Source organism: Dreissena polymorpha, chromosome 1, assembly GCF_020536995.1.
Source record: "Dreissena polymorpha isolate Duluth1 chromosome 1, UMN_Dpol_1.0, whole genome shotgun sequence".
Lineage (NCBI taxonomy): Eukaryota > Metazoa > Mollusca > Bivalvia > Myida > Dreissenidae > Dreissena > Dreissena polymorpha.
The window spans coordinates 171,922,313-171,936,154 of record NC_068355.1 but is presented as its reverse complement, the minus strand read 5'-3'; the positions used below and the strand labels follow the sequence as shown (position 1 = coordinate 171,936,154).

General features: G+C 36.5%; 1 protein-coding gene across 2 annotated transcripts in view; it reads right to left on the bottom strand.

Moving 5' to 3' along the window:
* Positions 1 to 12,893, bottom strand: part of LOC127861143 (serine/threonine-protein kinase mTOR-like) — a 71,198-nt gene extending 58,305 nt beyond the window's left edge. Inside the window, exons 1-7 of one of the 2 annotated variants that reach the window (XM_052399523.1) lie at positions 12,786 to 12,893; positions 8,907 to 9,186; positions 8,301 to 8,536; positions 6,408 to 6,509; positions 5,406 to 5,504; positions 3,984 to 4,118; positions 533 to 595 (exon numbers count right to left, since the gene is read on the bottom strand). In XM_052399523.1, coding sequence (XP_052255483.1) covers positions 533 to 595; positions 3,984 to 4,118; positions 5,406 to 5,504; positions 6,408 to 6,509; positions 8,301 to 8,536; positions 8,907 to 9,132 — 861 coding nt within the window. In that variant the 5' untranslated portion in view covers positions 9,133 to 9,186; positions 12,786 to 12,893. The remainder of the gene's footprint in view (positions 1 to 532; positions 596 to 3,983; positions 4,119 to 5,405; positions 5,505 to 6,407; positions 6,510 to 8,300; positions 8,537 to 8,906; positions 9,187 to 12,785) is intronic. The other variant, XM_052399514.1, reaches the window with a different exon arrangement.
* Positions 12,894 to 13,842: the final 949 nt, after the last annotated feature.

Genomic DNA, 13,842 nt, shown 5'->3' with positions numbered 1-13,842 from the left:
ACAAGAGACAAAAGAAGCTTACGGAATGTGTGAAATAATCAAAATATTGCAAATGAAATCCAAGAAAAAGATTTTCAAAAATAATTGGGCCAAGCTCTGTGAAACAGGGGTTTAATGCACTTCTCAGATTAGCCTGTGCAGTCTGCAAAGGCTTATCAGGTAGGAAACTTTCCGCGTAAACTGGATTTTTGCTAAGAAGATACTTTCTTTAATCGGAAAATATTAGAAAAGCAGAAATTGTCCTCCCTGCAGACTGCACAGGCTAAGCACAGGCTAACCATGGACAACACTTTGCACACATGCATTAACTCCCCTTTTAACAGAGGATGGCTTCATATGTGTTATTGAAAAGCATTAGTTCCTGTATGTAGAAAGTCCTTCATTTAATCCTCTTAAATGTTTCATTGCTTAAAATACAACATAGACATTCAGCTTTCAGCGACGCCCATTGTGTCAGCCTCGAATAATAGGTAGAAGAAAGCATTATGCTTGTTAGCTGTTAGATGATTGATAGACAACACATAGTGCTTACTTTGACAATCTTTTCATGTTGGAATTGCTGAGTTGTGATCTCTTCCATGTCATTTCTCAGCCTCTGAAACGAAAGAAACATGTTCTGGGAAAACCAGGCTAAAACCATCTGCTTGAAGTGTCTTCCCATAAAAGTAACTTGCAGTCTGTTCAGGTTTTATGCTGTTTGCTGCTCATCAGTATCCAATGTTTAGCGATGAAGCCTTTACAACTTGAATCTAGTAAGAAAGGTTTTAAATTAAATTGAACTTTCTTAGGGACTACAAATGCGTGAAAATCATATCTAAGATGTAAAAGGTTAATTGCTGTCTTACCTCCCCTTTATTTCCAACCCTAAGACACTGATGAGCAGCAAACAGCATAAAACATGAACATACTGCGAGTTACTCGCAGGCTGTTCTGGTTGTATGCTGTAAGCACATAACCATTTTACCTTTACTTCTGAGTACATGTAGTAAAGGGTTTATTGCAACCGCGCAGAGATTTGACTAGAACCAGCATAGCTGGATCAAATCTCTGCCTTCATAACCAACCACATGATGATAGCCGAGCCACGTGGTACAATAATTTTACCGTTGTTATAATTACTTCATATAATTAAGGTAATTTATTTTTCATAATGAACCTTAACTTATACATGATTTTCAAAATACAAAATAAAATGATACTACTTTTCATAATATAATTCTTCAACAAAACAAGATATGTGTTCATCAAAAACACAATGCCCCCTACTGCGCCGCTTTGAAATAAAACAAATTATTTATCATTTGGCAGGTATAGAAATCATCTCCCTTTAAAGCTTATAACTTCCCTTGGATTTGGTCCAATCCAATGGGGGGGGGTCTATAGACAGTCAAAAATGACCAAATCAGACATCACTGACAACCAAGGCCTATGGTTTATCAAAGAGATCATAGCCATAGTTCATCATGTATCTATGGACATAAGTCCACAGGTATGTAATGAACCCTACCATTCACAAATTAGTAGAGGAAACAAATGATAATTATATCATTTAAAACAAGAGCACTGCCTTGCGGGTGCAGACCGCTCATCTATTTTTCTTTTTTTTTAAGGTGAGGGGACCTATCTCAATTTCAATCACAAAGGAGGGAGGGATGGAGTGGAGAGGGTGTATAGTGTGGGTGTGTGGTCATTTATTACATTATCTTCCATACATGAAAAAAAAAAAAAAAATTGGAGGGGGAGATTCTTGACGGTATTTCAAAAAAAAAAATAATACAAATAAATATTTGTGTTTTTTAACCGTTAAAAAAAAAAAATTGTGGGGGGGGGGTTGGGGCGGGGTATAGTGTGAGGGTGTGGTGGTCATTTATTAGATGATCTTTAAAAAAAAAAAAAAAAAAATTAGGGGGAGGGGGATTCGGGGGGAGGGGGGGGGGGCATGGGGGATGGTTTAGGTGGAGTCTATTGTGATATGTCCGGTAAGAGTTGTTTTGCCAAAGTATCAATCAAATCTAATCATAAATAAAGAAGTTATGGCAATTTTAGCAAAATTTAATAATTTGACTTTAAGAGTCAAGGTCAAGGTAAAATTCAACTTACCAGGTACAGTACCCTCATGATAGCATGAAAGTATTTGAAGTTTGAAAGCAATAGCCTTGATACTTTAGAAGTAAAGTGGATCTAAACACAAAATTTAACAATATATTCAATGTTACTTAGTCAAAAAAGGGCCATAATTCTGTAAAAATGACAACCAGAGTTATGCAACTTGTCCTTTACTGCCCCCTTATGATAGTTTGTGAGTGTTCCAAGTATGAAAGCAATATCAATGATACTTTAGGGGTAAAGTCGACCAAAACACAAAACTTAACCAAATTTTCAATTTCTAAGTATAAAGGACCCATAATTCTGTCAAATGCCAGTTAGAGTTACATAACTTTGCTTGCACAGTCCCCTTATGATAGTCCGTAAGTGTTGCAAGTATGAAAGCAATAGCTTTGATACTTTAGGAATAGTGGACCTAAACACAAAACTTAACCAAATTTTTAATTTTCTAAGTATAAAAAGGGCACATAATTCTGTCAAAATGCCAGTCAGAGTTACATAACTTTGCCTGCACAGTCCCTTTATGATAGTAAGTAAATGTTGCAAGTATGAAAGCAATAGCTTTGATACTTTAGGAATAAAATGGACCTAAACACAAAACTTAACCAAAGTTTTCAATTTTCTAAATATAAAAAGGGCACATAATTCTGTCAAAATGCACGCCAGAGTTATCTAACTTTGCCTGCCCAGTCCCCTCATGATAGTAAGTAAGTGTACCAAGTTTGAATGCAATAGCATTGATACTTTCTGAGAAAAGTGGACCTAAACGCAAAAAAAACGGATGCCGACGCCAAGGTGATGACAATAGCTAAAAAACCTTTGACAAATCAATCATTTGAGTTATAAATAACCAAAATAAAAAATCTGTACAGTAACTGTGAAAAGAACTTAAATTCTTGGTAAGGAAATATATAATCTGAGATTTATAATTATATAAATTACTTCCCTTGAAAATAATTGCCTCTAACAAATCTCTATTTTTAGTAGCAAATAATTTAAAGCCACTACCGTGACTGTAGATTCACCACTCAAAATGTGCAGTCCCATGAGATACACATGCATGCCAAATATCAAGTTGCTATGTTCAATATTGAATAATTCTCTTCCTTTAAAGCTTATTACTTCCCTTGGATTTGTATTTTTGACCTTAGACCTTGAACGATGACCTTGACCTTTAACCACGCTGTGTTTGTCAGAAACACAATGCCACCTACTGCGCTGCTTTGATTTATTTAACAAAAAAATGTGTTTGTCGTTAACACTATGTCCCCTTCTGCGCCGCTTTGATTTTTTTTACCTTTGACCTTGACCTTTCACCACTCAATATGTGCAGCTCCATGAGATACACATGCATGCCAAATATCCAGTTGCTATCTTCAATATTGCAAAAGTGATGGCAAAATGTAAAAGTTGGAGCAAACAAACCAACAGGCAGACCAACAGACTGGGCAAAAACAATATGTCCCCCACTATAAAGGTGGGGGACATAAAAATATATAATTTGGCAGGTCAGATAATTATGTCCATTTAAAGCTTATTTCTTCCCTTGGGTTTGTTTTTTTCGACCCTGTGACCAAGTTTTTGACCTGGCATGACCCATATTCGAACTTGACCTAGATATTGTCTAGATACAACTTCTGACCAAGTTTCATAAAGATCTGATGAAAACTATTTGAATTAGAAAGCGGACATGAAAAAGTGTGACAGACAGACTTACAGACGGAAAGTGCGAAAACTATATACCCCCTTTTCTTCGAAAGGGGGCATAAAAATGAAATCCTACCAAATCTGGTAGGAATTTCTTGTGATGGTAGAAATTGTATGTGAGAGGAAAGAACAACAACTCTGCATGAAGATTGGAATATTTGCTGCCTTACCTCCCCCTCCACGTTGCTGCACCTTAGAAGCTCGTTGATAATGAGCAGGGAGCCATGGGCCCAGTCATCTTTTGACATCTTCTTGTCTCGCAATATGGTGTCATCAAAGTGCCTGTCCACCTCATCAAAACATTGCTGAAATACCATCACCTTATTATGTCTTTCATTTCAAGCAATCTGAGAGATTGAGTTCTTAAAAAGAACACCATAACTCTTTTATTCACAACTTGAATAAAAAGCATCAAGTAGAAGATAAAAAATATTATTCTTACGCAAGGGTTTTTTTGCCATGAAGATTTATATAACGAGTCAATGAAGACAGCAGTCTCAATGTCACAATTGTTATTAGTTGAGCATGGCTCTATTAAAACAGGGCTGAATGCACATGCGTAAAGTGGTGTCCCAGAGAAGTCAGTGCAGTGCCCACAGGCTTATAAGGGACAACAATTTCCCGTTTTATGGAATAATTGGTTAAAAGGAATCATCTTTTTAGCAAAAACCTAGTTTCGGAAAGTAAAGTCCCTGATTAGCTTGTGTGTTAAGTTAACGCACCGGCATTTGTACATTATTTTTTCATTCAAATTTTGGGCCGATAGAGGGACACATTCCCAATAAAACAATATTTTTCTAAAATTAAACCCTAAAAAATTCCAATAAGTTGAAAATGGAAAATGTAAAATTAAAATAACTTCCATTTTAAATGGTTAAAGTCACTATCACGCTCACCAATACATGCGGCTACTGTATTATGCTATATAAAAACATTCGACAAGTAGTACCATACGATGGTTAATTACAATAGGAAGACCCTAAAAACAAGTAACATTGATGTAAAAATGTTATATTACAAGCATTCGGCAAGTTTTAAGCATCTAAATATCTAAATATCGTTCCACGATGTAATCTACTTTCGCTTTCGAGTCAGGATCGGATTCGTTCATTTGCATAATTTATACAAGCCATTTTCGCATTCAGTTCAGTAAGTTCCAGTTACCCAGAATTCATTTCGATTTCATAGAATGATTATTCATGAGAGCTACGTCATGCTTCCGACGCTTGCCGTATCCAATCTCATGTTCGCCCGTAAATGTTCGGATATTTCACGGGAGATATAAACGGAATTATTTGTGGCCACAAAAAAATAAAAACAAGCATTTTGTATCTCGTAAAATCAATTCTACCAGACAACATCTTACGTTGAAATTTTGCATTTTGCTAAAAGGAACATTGATTTTTTATGGGTTAGCTTTATTTAACGAAATATTCGATATTTTTGAGCGTGATTGTTACTTTAAGTTCTTGTTAACAAACAAAAACAGCATCACTTATTTTTCAATTTAAGTCAATTTGACATGATTTTCCTCCCATCCAAAGGCAGCCACCCCTTTCCCAAAATGGTTAAAAATCTCTGCTGAATGTTACCTTGTACCACTGAGATGTCTGGCTGGCCTTGCCCTCTCTCTGGGAGGTCACAGTGAGCGCTGCACGAAGGGCCGCCACGGCCCCTTCACGAATCATTGGCTGTGCATGGTAGACATGGAGCTCAACTTAATAGTTTTTACATTATGAACAATACAAATTTAAATTATACTGAAATCAGCATTAATACTGAAAAGTTATATTGTTCACCCATGAACATGCAAGTATATTCCAAGAATATCAAGGTTTATCCCAGCATATGACAAGGTTGATGGTTACTTAGACAATAACAAACTTCAGAGCTGGGCTGAAGGTTTATAATCAGCCTACTGCGAAACATATAAGTTTAAAATCTCTGGATTTTAAAGACAACAATTAGGACATTGCGGTTCATTTAATAATAAAATATTGTTTAAAGCATCATACAAATCCAAAATGTTTTTCAGATTGTGTGTTTGTTATGCATAACTGGAAACTTCAATAGGAATAAAATAAATCACTCCACAGGTCATTTAATTATAAAAATGGTGCTAATATCATTAACAAATTGTTCTCAATGAAGAATCATACAATAAAAAGTGTTAACAGCGAGACTGGACTTTCAATAGTATCAGTACATGACAGTTTTTATAGTATTCTTTATTTTAAGACTAAGTCTAGGAATTGGTTGGTGAATAAAGGCCCAGATTTTCTAAGCTTTGTTAAAATAAACATAAAGGCCGGGTAAAAGGGGTTTAATGCACGGGCGCAAAGTGTCGTCCCAGATTAGCCTGTGCAGTCCACACAGGATAATCAGGGACGACACTTTCTGCTTTTATGATATTTTTCAATTAAAGAAAGTCTCTTCTTAGCAAAGATCAAGTTTAGGCGGATAGTGTTGTCCCTGATTAGCCTGTAAGACTGCCTAGGCTTTTCTGGGACAACACTTTACGCACATGCATTAAAAACCCTTCAACACTTATCTAGTATGCCACATGAAGCACATATTTGGCTCATTGACAATACCTTGGGGTCTCTGACTGCTGTAAAGATGCAGTCAAAGAACTGCTGTATCTGCTGGAAGAAGAAAGTGGGCGTGTTCACAGCCAGCTCCATGAAGCACAGCACCTGTACAGAACAAAGCAATCAAACCTGGTAATGAAATGCAAACTCTTTATTTGACATAATAATTAGTTGCGTTCTGAGAAAACTGGGCTAAATGCATGTGCGTAAAGTGTCGTCCCAAGTTATCTGGGAGGACACTTGACGCACATGCATTATGCCCAGTTTTCCCATAACGAGACTCATATTCAAGAAAATGGAATGTAATAAAGACTATTCTGACCAGCTTTGCATCTCACCCAGTGACACAGCTGTCCCTACCAAACATGGCCGGACCGACAAACATGTCCTGTAATATATTGTCACGTCCGGCCTGTCTGTCCGATTTAGAGTGATTATCTTGGTTTGTTTATGCCTCTGCAAGTTATTGTGTTGCAAAAAATAGCAATGCCATCTTTCTACACATGCTTTCCCGTTCTAAAGTAAACTTCTGCTGTCGGAACTTTCTAGGTAACCTATTGGCCAATTTAGCGCATAATTATCATCTTACAGTCAAATCCATGCTGGCATCGTCGCTTAATAAGATTACCTAATTATCAAGAAATAGAAATATTAATTTTGTAAGGAACTGCACAAGTAAATTATTAAAATGATCACTGTCATTTGCACCATCATGATCGAGGCTGTCAAACTACTACAGGCATGAAAAATGCTGCACTTTATTTATCTAGGCTATCATACATTTAAGCCGCCTTGACCAGACCCCTAAAAGACTTGTGCACTAAAACTCTTAAATGATCGACTATTTATGTTGTTTAAACACTGCAATGTTCTTGGATATTTCCAAGGCCCTCTATAAAAGGAGGTCCTGTTTTTGTTCAGGGCCCACGATCTGCATTTTTTACTGCAGAATATTGGTGGCTACTAATAACAAGAGCACCGCACAACGGGTGCCAACTCTTGGCTGCGGGTGCAGTTTTTAATAAATGAAAGCTTGTCAGAATTTTATTTTTTTAGAGGTCACAGTGACCTTGACCTTTGACCTAGTGACCCCAAAATGGGTGTGGCGTGTAGAACTCATCAAGGTGCATCTACATATGTAGTTTCAAAGTTGTAGGTGGAAGCACTTTGATTTTAGAGCCAATGTAAAGGTTTAAGCACGACGCGGACAGCGGAAGTCAGGCGGCGGACGACGAGCTGGCTATGACAATACCTCGGGTTTTCTCCAAAAACAGCCGAGCTAAACATGATCAACTTCTTTTGTTTTTAAAATACTGCAATGTTCTTGAGATATTACAAAGGTCTTGTATTGACCTACTGCCCTGTAAAAATCTGCCTAGTTGGGGTTTGACTGATACTGGTTATAATTTGGTGATTAATAATATAATGAAAATGGTGCCAAATACTAGTATCAACATTTTCATTATCCAATTCACATACAGGGCCCTCAATCCATTTTAGGGGAAGCGGGTCGCTACCCATAGCAGGGGGAATTTTCGCGGCGTTTCCCTTTTTGGGGGATTTTTAACTTAAATTCTAATTATTACATTTGTACATGTTTGCACTATATTCATTGCTTATTTCATAATTTAGTATGTTTGACAAGATTAAATTAAAAAGGATTGAGATATAGTAATCATGAGACATCTATCTATAAAAAAAAAAAAAAAAAAATTTTTTTTGGGGGGGGGGGGGGGGGGGGGGGGGGGATTTTTCCACCCAAAAGGGGAAAAAAGTATACTTTTCAGGGGGGGGGGGGGGGGGGGGGTAATGCGGCCGAATTTCGGCCGTGGTTTTGACAGATTGAGGGCCCTGACATATAATATTGATTGTTGCATGAACTCAGTGTGTACATACCGCTGCATGCCTCTTAACTTCATGCCGGTCCTCAGTGAGCCACTCAAGGGCCTTCTTCACGACCACCTCTACGTACTCAGCGACGTAAGTTCCCGACGAGAGGACCAGTATTCCCAGCGCCCTAGCGGCCATCTCCATGACAGCCACATCGTTGCAGTCCAACAGGTTCTGCAGGTAGTTTGAGAAGCGACCGATGCGTGTTGTGGCATTGCCTACATCGACCCCTAGTAGGCTCACTGAAATAACACCAGCCATTAAATGAGCCTCGTTTTCACAAAACAAAAAATCAAATCTAGATGGAAAAAAGTTTTCCCTGATTTGCATGTGCAGACTGCAATAAATCAAACCAAGTTTGTCTAATTTTATTTTTGTATCATATTCTTCTTTTTCTTTCAATTAACAAACATTGTTGTTTCCGTGGCACTGTGTAAATTTTTTATAAATATTTGTTGTTTTTATACAAAAAGTATTTTCCATTGTTGAGAGACACACGCATTTCATTCATACTTTTTATCTAAAATGTCTTTGTAAATTTGATTGAACTTTGTAATTTTGCTGAAAATCATAAATTCTTTTCTCCATTGTCAATAACTCAATGCCATTTACCAATAGCCCAGATTGCTCCTTTCCTTTCATTAAGGTCTGAACTTGACACCATTTCAAAAATGTGGTGGTTAAACTCATCCATGAACTTTGTGTGTTCTTCTAGCGGCATTTCTCGCAGCTCTGTGCTCACAAAGTGATGCAAGTCGTTGGCTGTTTTCCATCGTGTCTCCTCGCTGCGACTCTTCAGCCCTGACACAAACTGTGCGATGGAAGCTTGAGATGACATGATGACGGCAGTATGTTCCCCTGATTGCTAGGATCACAGCCTAATTTATTAGAGCTGAAACAAACACACTGTATTATGTGAATATGAAATAAGACATCAAACTTGAAGTGGACATTTGTTTGGAGATTTTCGTAAACAAAAAATGTTGCATGTTCTGAATGTATTTTTAAAATATATATATTGTCATACAGTAAGTTTAACAAGTCCACTATATGAACAACCACAAGAAGTGCAAGTCAATTATTTTTGGGATTTCCGGTTTAGACAAGGCTGATATGACGACCTTGAAAAATGTGATTGACAGCTGAAATCTTGTCTTGGCAAGTGTTTTTTTGTTGTTGCACTACACAAGGGTGATTGTGACGTTAACGAAGACACAAGCATCTTGACCAAATTGGAATTAGTTATGACTTTGGGCTTATAAAGAAAATGTAAGGATGTAAAATTGTACATTCAGAATATATATGCTTTTAGAAAAGGAATTAATCTCAGTGAAAAATATAGACATGCTTTTAGAAAAGGAAATAACCTCTGTGAAAAAATATAACATTTGCAACCCCTTGTTTCCAAAAAAAAATCATACAAAATTTTGTTTTCAATGTTATACATTAAACAAACAGTAAATTCTTTCTTGGACCCTTATTATTATTCTTGCACTCTTTTGTCATCAATTACGTATCATCGCGTGTGTTTTAAAAAATCATTGGTTCTTGCTGTTTACATGATTTAGGCACAGGGAAAGGACTTTTCCCTGTGTATTTAGGGTAATGTAACGACTCGCCCCCTTAACGACTCGCCCCATAACGACTCGCCCCACTTTTTATAACGACTCGCCCCACATGTATAACGACTCGCCCCACATATATAACGACTCGTCCTATCAAGATCATATCGACAATTAAAGATTCCCAGGTTAAATTACTCAAGAATTTAGGGATTATCGTTATAAAGGAGACCGATGAATTAACAACATAATTGACAGGTACATTACCGCGGGCGGGTGATGACAATCAACAATACACGTGTCATAATCGCGAAAGCGTGAATACCTTGCTTCGTGGTAAAAATATTTTCATATATACGGGTATTGAAAGGTAAGAAAAATGAAAAAAGGTCTTTGCCGAAATTTATTTTTTGCAGAAATTTTACGGACACAATTCATCTGTAAGATAATTTTTTATTTATAATTTTAAAATTACCATTATACTCTTAAATCTACCTATTTATTACCTGTTGATCTGAATACACAACACACGTTTTAAAAATCTTGTTTCATATTATAAAAATGCGTATCAGTCCTTTTGTGTTTTTCACACAAACTTTACTTTAAAATGCTAATCAAATGGCGTTTCTTTTAAATTTTGGTGTGAACAATTAGCGCGGAAAGTTTTCAATGGTTTCAAATAAACATTAAATGACAATTAAATGGCGGTTCTTTTAATTTGTAGGTGTTAACAATTATCGCGGAAAATTTGCAATGGTTTCAAATAAACAAGAAACCATTTGTGATAAATCAATAAATTTCACTATTTGAGTAATACGTGCCACTGCGGAGTTTAGTATTTAAAGATGTATACATGATTATAGTATCCAATAATTTTAAATTGATAATTCGAGTAACACCATGCCTGCGCCTCCTTGTTTGTTTTGTCTACGACGGGTGTACCAAAACTCCAGAGCGGTGACATGTGACAACTGTTCACGGTGGCATCACATAAAATGTGGTAACACATGCAAGTACTTCTAAAACGTACAATCGAAGATAAATTATTTTTTTGCGTTGTAGTATTTTCGTGTGTCAACTTTGCACTCTGTATTTGCAGCGCAGCATTGTTTACTAATATATATAAAAGTGTATAAAACTGTTTTTCTCTTGTTATCTATGCTTATATTATAGTCAATTTATATCAGAGATTGAATAAACTTTGTACTCTGTAATTGCAGCGCAGCATTGTTTACCTTTATATAATATATATATATATATATATATATATATATATATATATATATATATATATATATATATATATATATATATATATATATATATGAACAAACTTTGAAACAAATACGTTATACAGTTTATAAATATTTAAGTATATAATTTCAGGGATCACAGATGAGCAATACGACGCCGCTGTTGCCGAAAATCGGGATCTACAATTTGTGTGTATGCGCTGTCGGCACAACAACACCGATGAGAATGGTGATCTGATGGACGAGATAGTCAACTCGATACCGGATTCGACAAACACCACCATGGAATCAACGGCAACGTCAGCCATGTCACTCCTTGAAGAGGAAATGGAAGTTGACCACGCGTTCGACATCACAGCGAGGAAAGCCGAAGCTTGCGTCATCCGACGGATATTCGTATGTGGTAAAGAGAGAACTCAAATCTGGTGACATAGTTTGGCGATGTAGTGTGCGCGGGAAGTCCATGGCATGCACAGCGTTGGTTAAACAGTCCGGCAACGTCTTCACTCCTATGTCAATTGAGCACATCCATCCATCCAAGCCAGGTCTTGCAAGTTCTATTCAGCAGAAGACAGAGGTAAATGCAAATAATACGTATATTTAAATTAAGGTTGAACAGAGTAAGAATAAGTCAATAAAGAAATACATGCAAATGAATATAAGTAAGTAGAAATTGTACTTGTTGGTTCAACTGTTGTATGAAGAGGCGAGCTGCTGAATACACAGGTGGGGTTAGTGAGAGAGGGAAAGTTGAGGAGATATCAGAATAAACAGACACTTCAGGTACAGGGGAAGCTCTGGGGAGTGTGGAAAAGATACAACGAGCGTTTTCATAAATTCAATGTTGATTATATTAAGATATAATTATATTGATTACTGATGCATTTCTGTCTTTTTGTAAACTTTTGTTATAAATTCAATGTATTGATATTATTATACACACTGCGTAACTTTCTATTTTTATAAGTTGTTGTTGTTGTTGTTGTATATAAGTACATAAGTATCTAATAAACCATAAAAACAAAAAAGTTTTTCTTATATATTTCTCTTTCTATTCATCTGTACTGTTTACATTTAACATAGATGCTAAAAATGTAACAATAAAAATGATGGGGCGAGTCGTTATATATTATATACGCAAAAACATAGTTATGTTACTGTGTTAACGCATTATATTAATTGCAAGAGTTGATAAAATTCCAGGTGTAGAAATCTTGAACATATCATGCAGGATGCGATACAGTATTCCAGTTTCTGTTGAAAGTTCCTGAAAAAGGTGAAAGTTAAAGTAAAGCATTTTAACAAATTTCATCAAACTTCTAATTTGCCAAATCTTAAGATATTTTTCCAATACCCCACCAGTTTTTACCGACTTAAAACACAATAAAATCGAAATTAAATAAAAATCCTACCATATAAATAATGATGGGGCGAGTCGTTATAAAAGTGGGGCGAGTCGTTATACATGTGGGGCGAGTCGTTATAAAAGTGGGGCGAGTCGTTATAACAAGTGGGGCGAGTCGTTATGGGGCGAGTCGTTAAGGGGGCGAGTCGTTAGTAAACCTGTATTTAGGGGGCGAATCTTTCTGGCGAAAGAGCTTTTTTTTCAAATACAAATTAAAGAAATTCCATTTTATTTGGTTGTGCAAAATAAAGAAAAGTAAAATATAACATACTAACGTTCGTTCAATCAACCTGCGTCTGTCATGTTAATATCAAATAAAACTTTCAATAACACAAGTCTCGGCCATGTTTCCTTTTTTAATCGATTATTATGTTTTGCAGGTCAGGACGGGCGATCGGATGGATCGCCTCGCATCCATATCGACCCAAATGACGACTTGTTTCGTATTCTATTGCGCTTCACAATAACATAGAAGACATAAGGCGAACATGTGTAAACATCATACATTTCTGTTTAAACGATGTGAAACAAATAAAATTTACTATTTTAATTATTAAAAATGTAGACTTCATGTGTATCAGGCTAGTGCACTCATTGTGAATTTGTCTATGCAGATGTTTTAAGCCTCATATGTTGGTCAACTTGGAAAATACATGTCTGAACAATACATTCGAACGAAACATTTAAATGCAAATTGTAACCGATCAAAAACATATTTTAGGAGTTAGGATTAAGAAATAGCAACATTCATTCCTGGTTTTCAAACACTTTAATGTCCTAGAAGGGGAGAAATCCACAACCGCCCATGTTGACTCAGGAGTACCCCAAGGAACCGTCCTCGGCCCCCTCTTGTTTTTGTGCCACATAAATGACCTCCCTGACACAGTTAAGTCACAAGCACGACTGTTCGCAGACGATTGCCTCTTGTACAGGCCCATACGATCCATACAAGACCACATAGCCCTTCAAGACGACCTGAAAGCGTTGGAAATCTGGGCATCTTCATGGGGAATGCATTTCAATGCCAAAAAAATGTTACATCCTGAGCATTAAAAACAGATCATCTCACTTCTATGAATTAAATAAACACATCCTCCAACAGGTCGAAGAAAATCCATACCTAGGCGTCACAATATCCTCCAACTTAAACTGGGACACCCACATCAATAAAATAATCAAGAAAGCTAACTGTACTCTAGGATTCATACGTAAAAGCCTTAAACACTGCCCGATCACCTGTAGAAAAACAGCTTACTTAGCGTTAGTCAGATCGACACTTGAGTACAGCTCTGTAGTATGGGATCCACATCTAGCAAAGCATATCGACA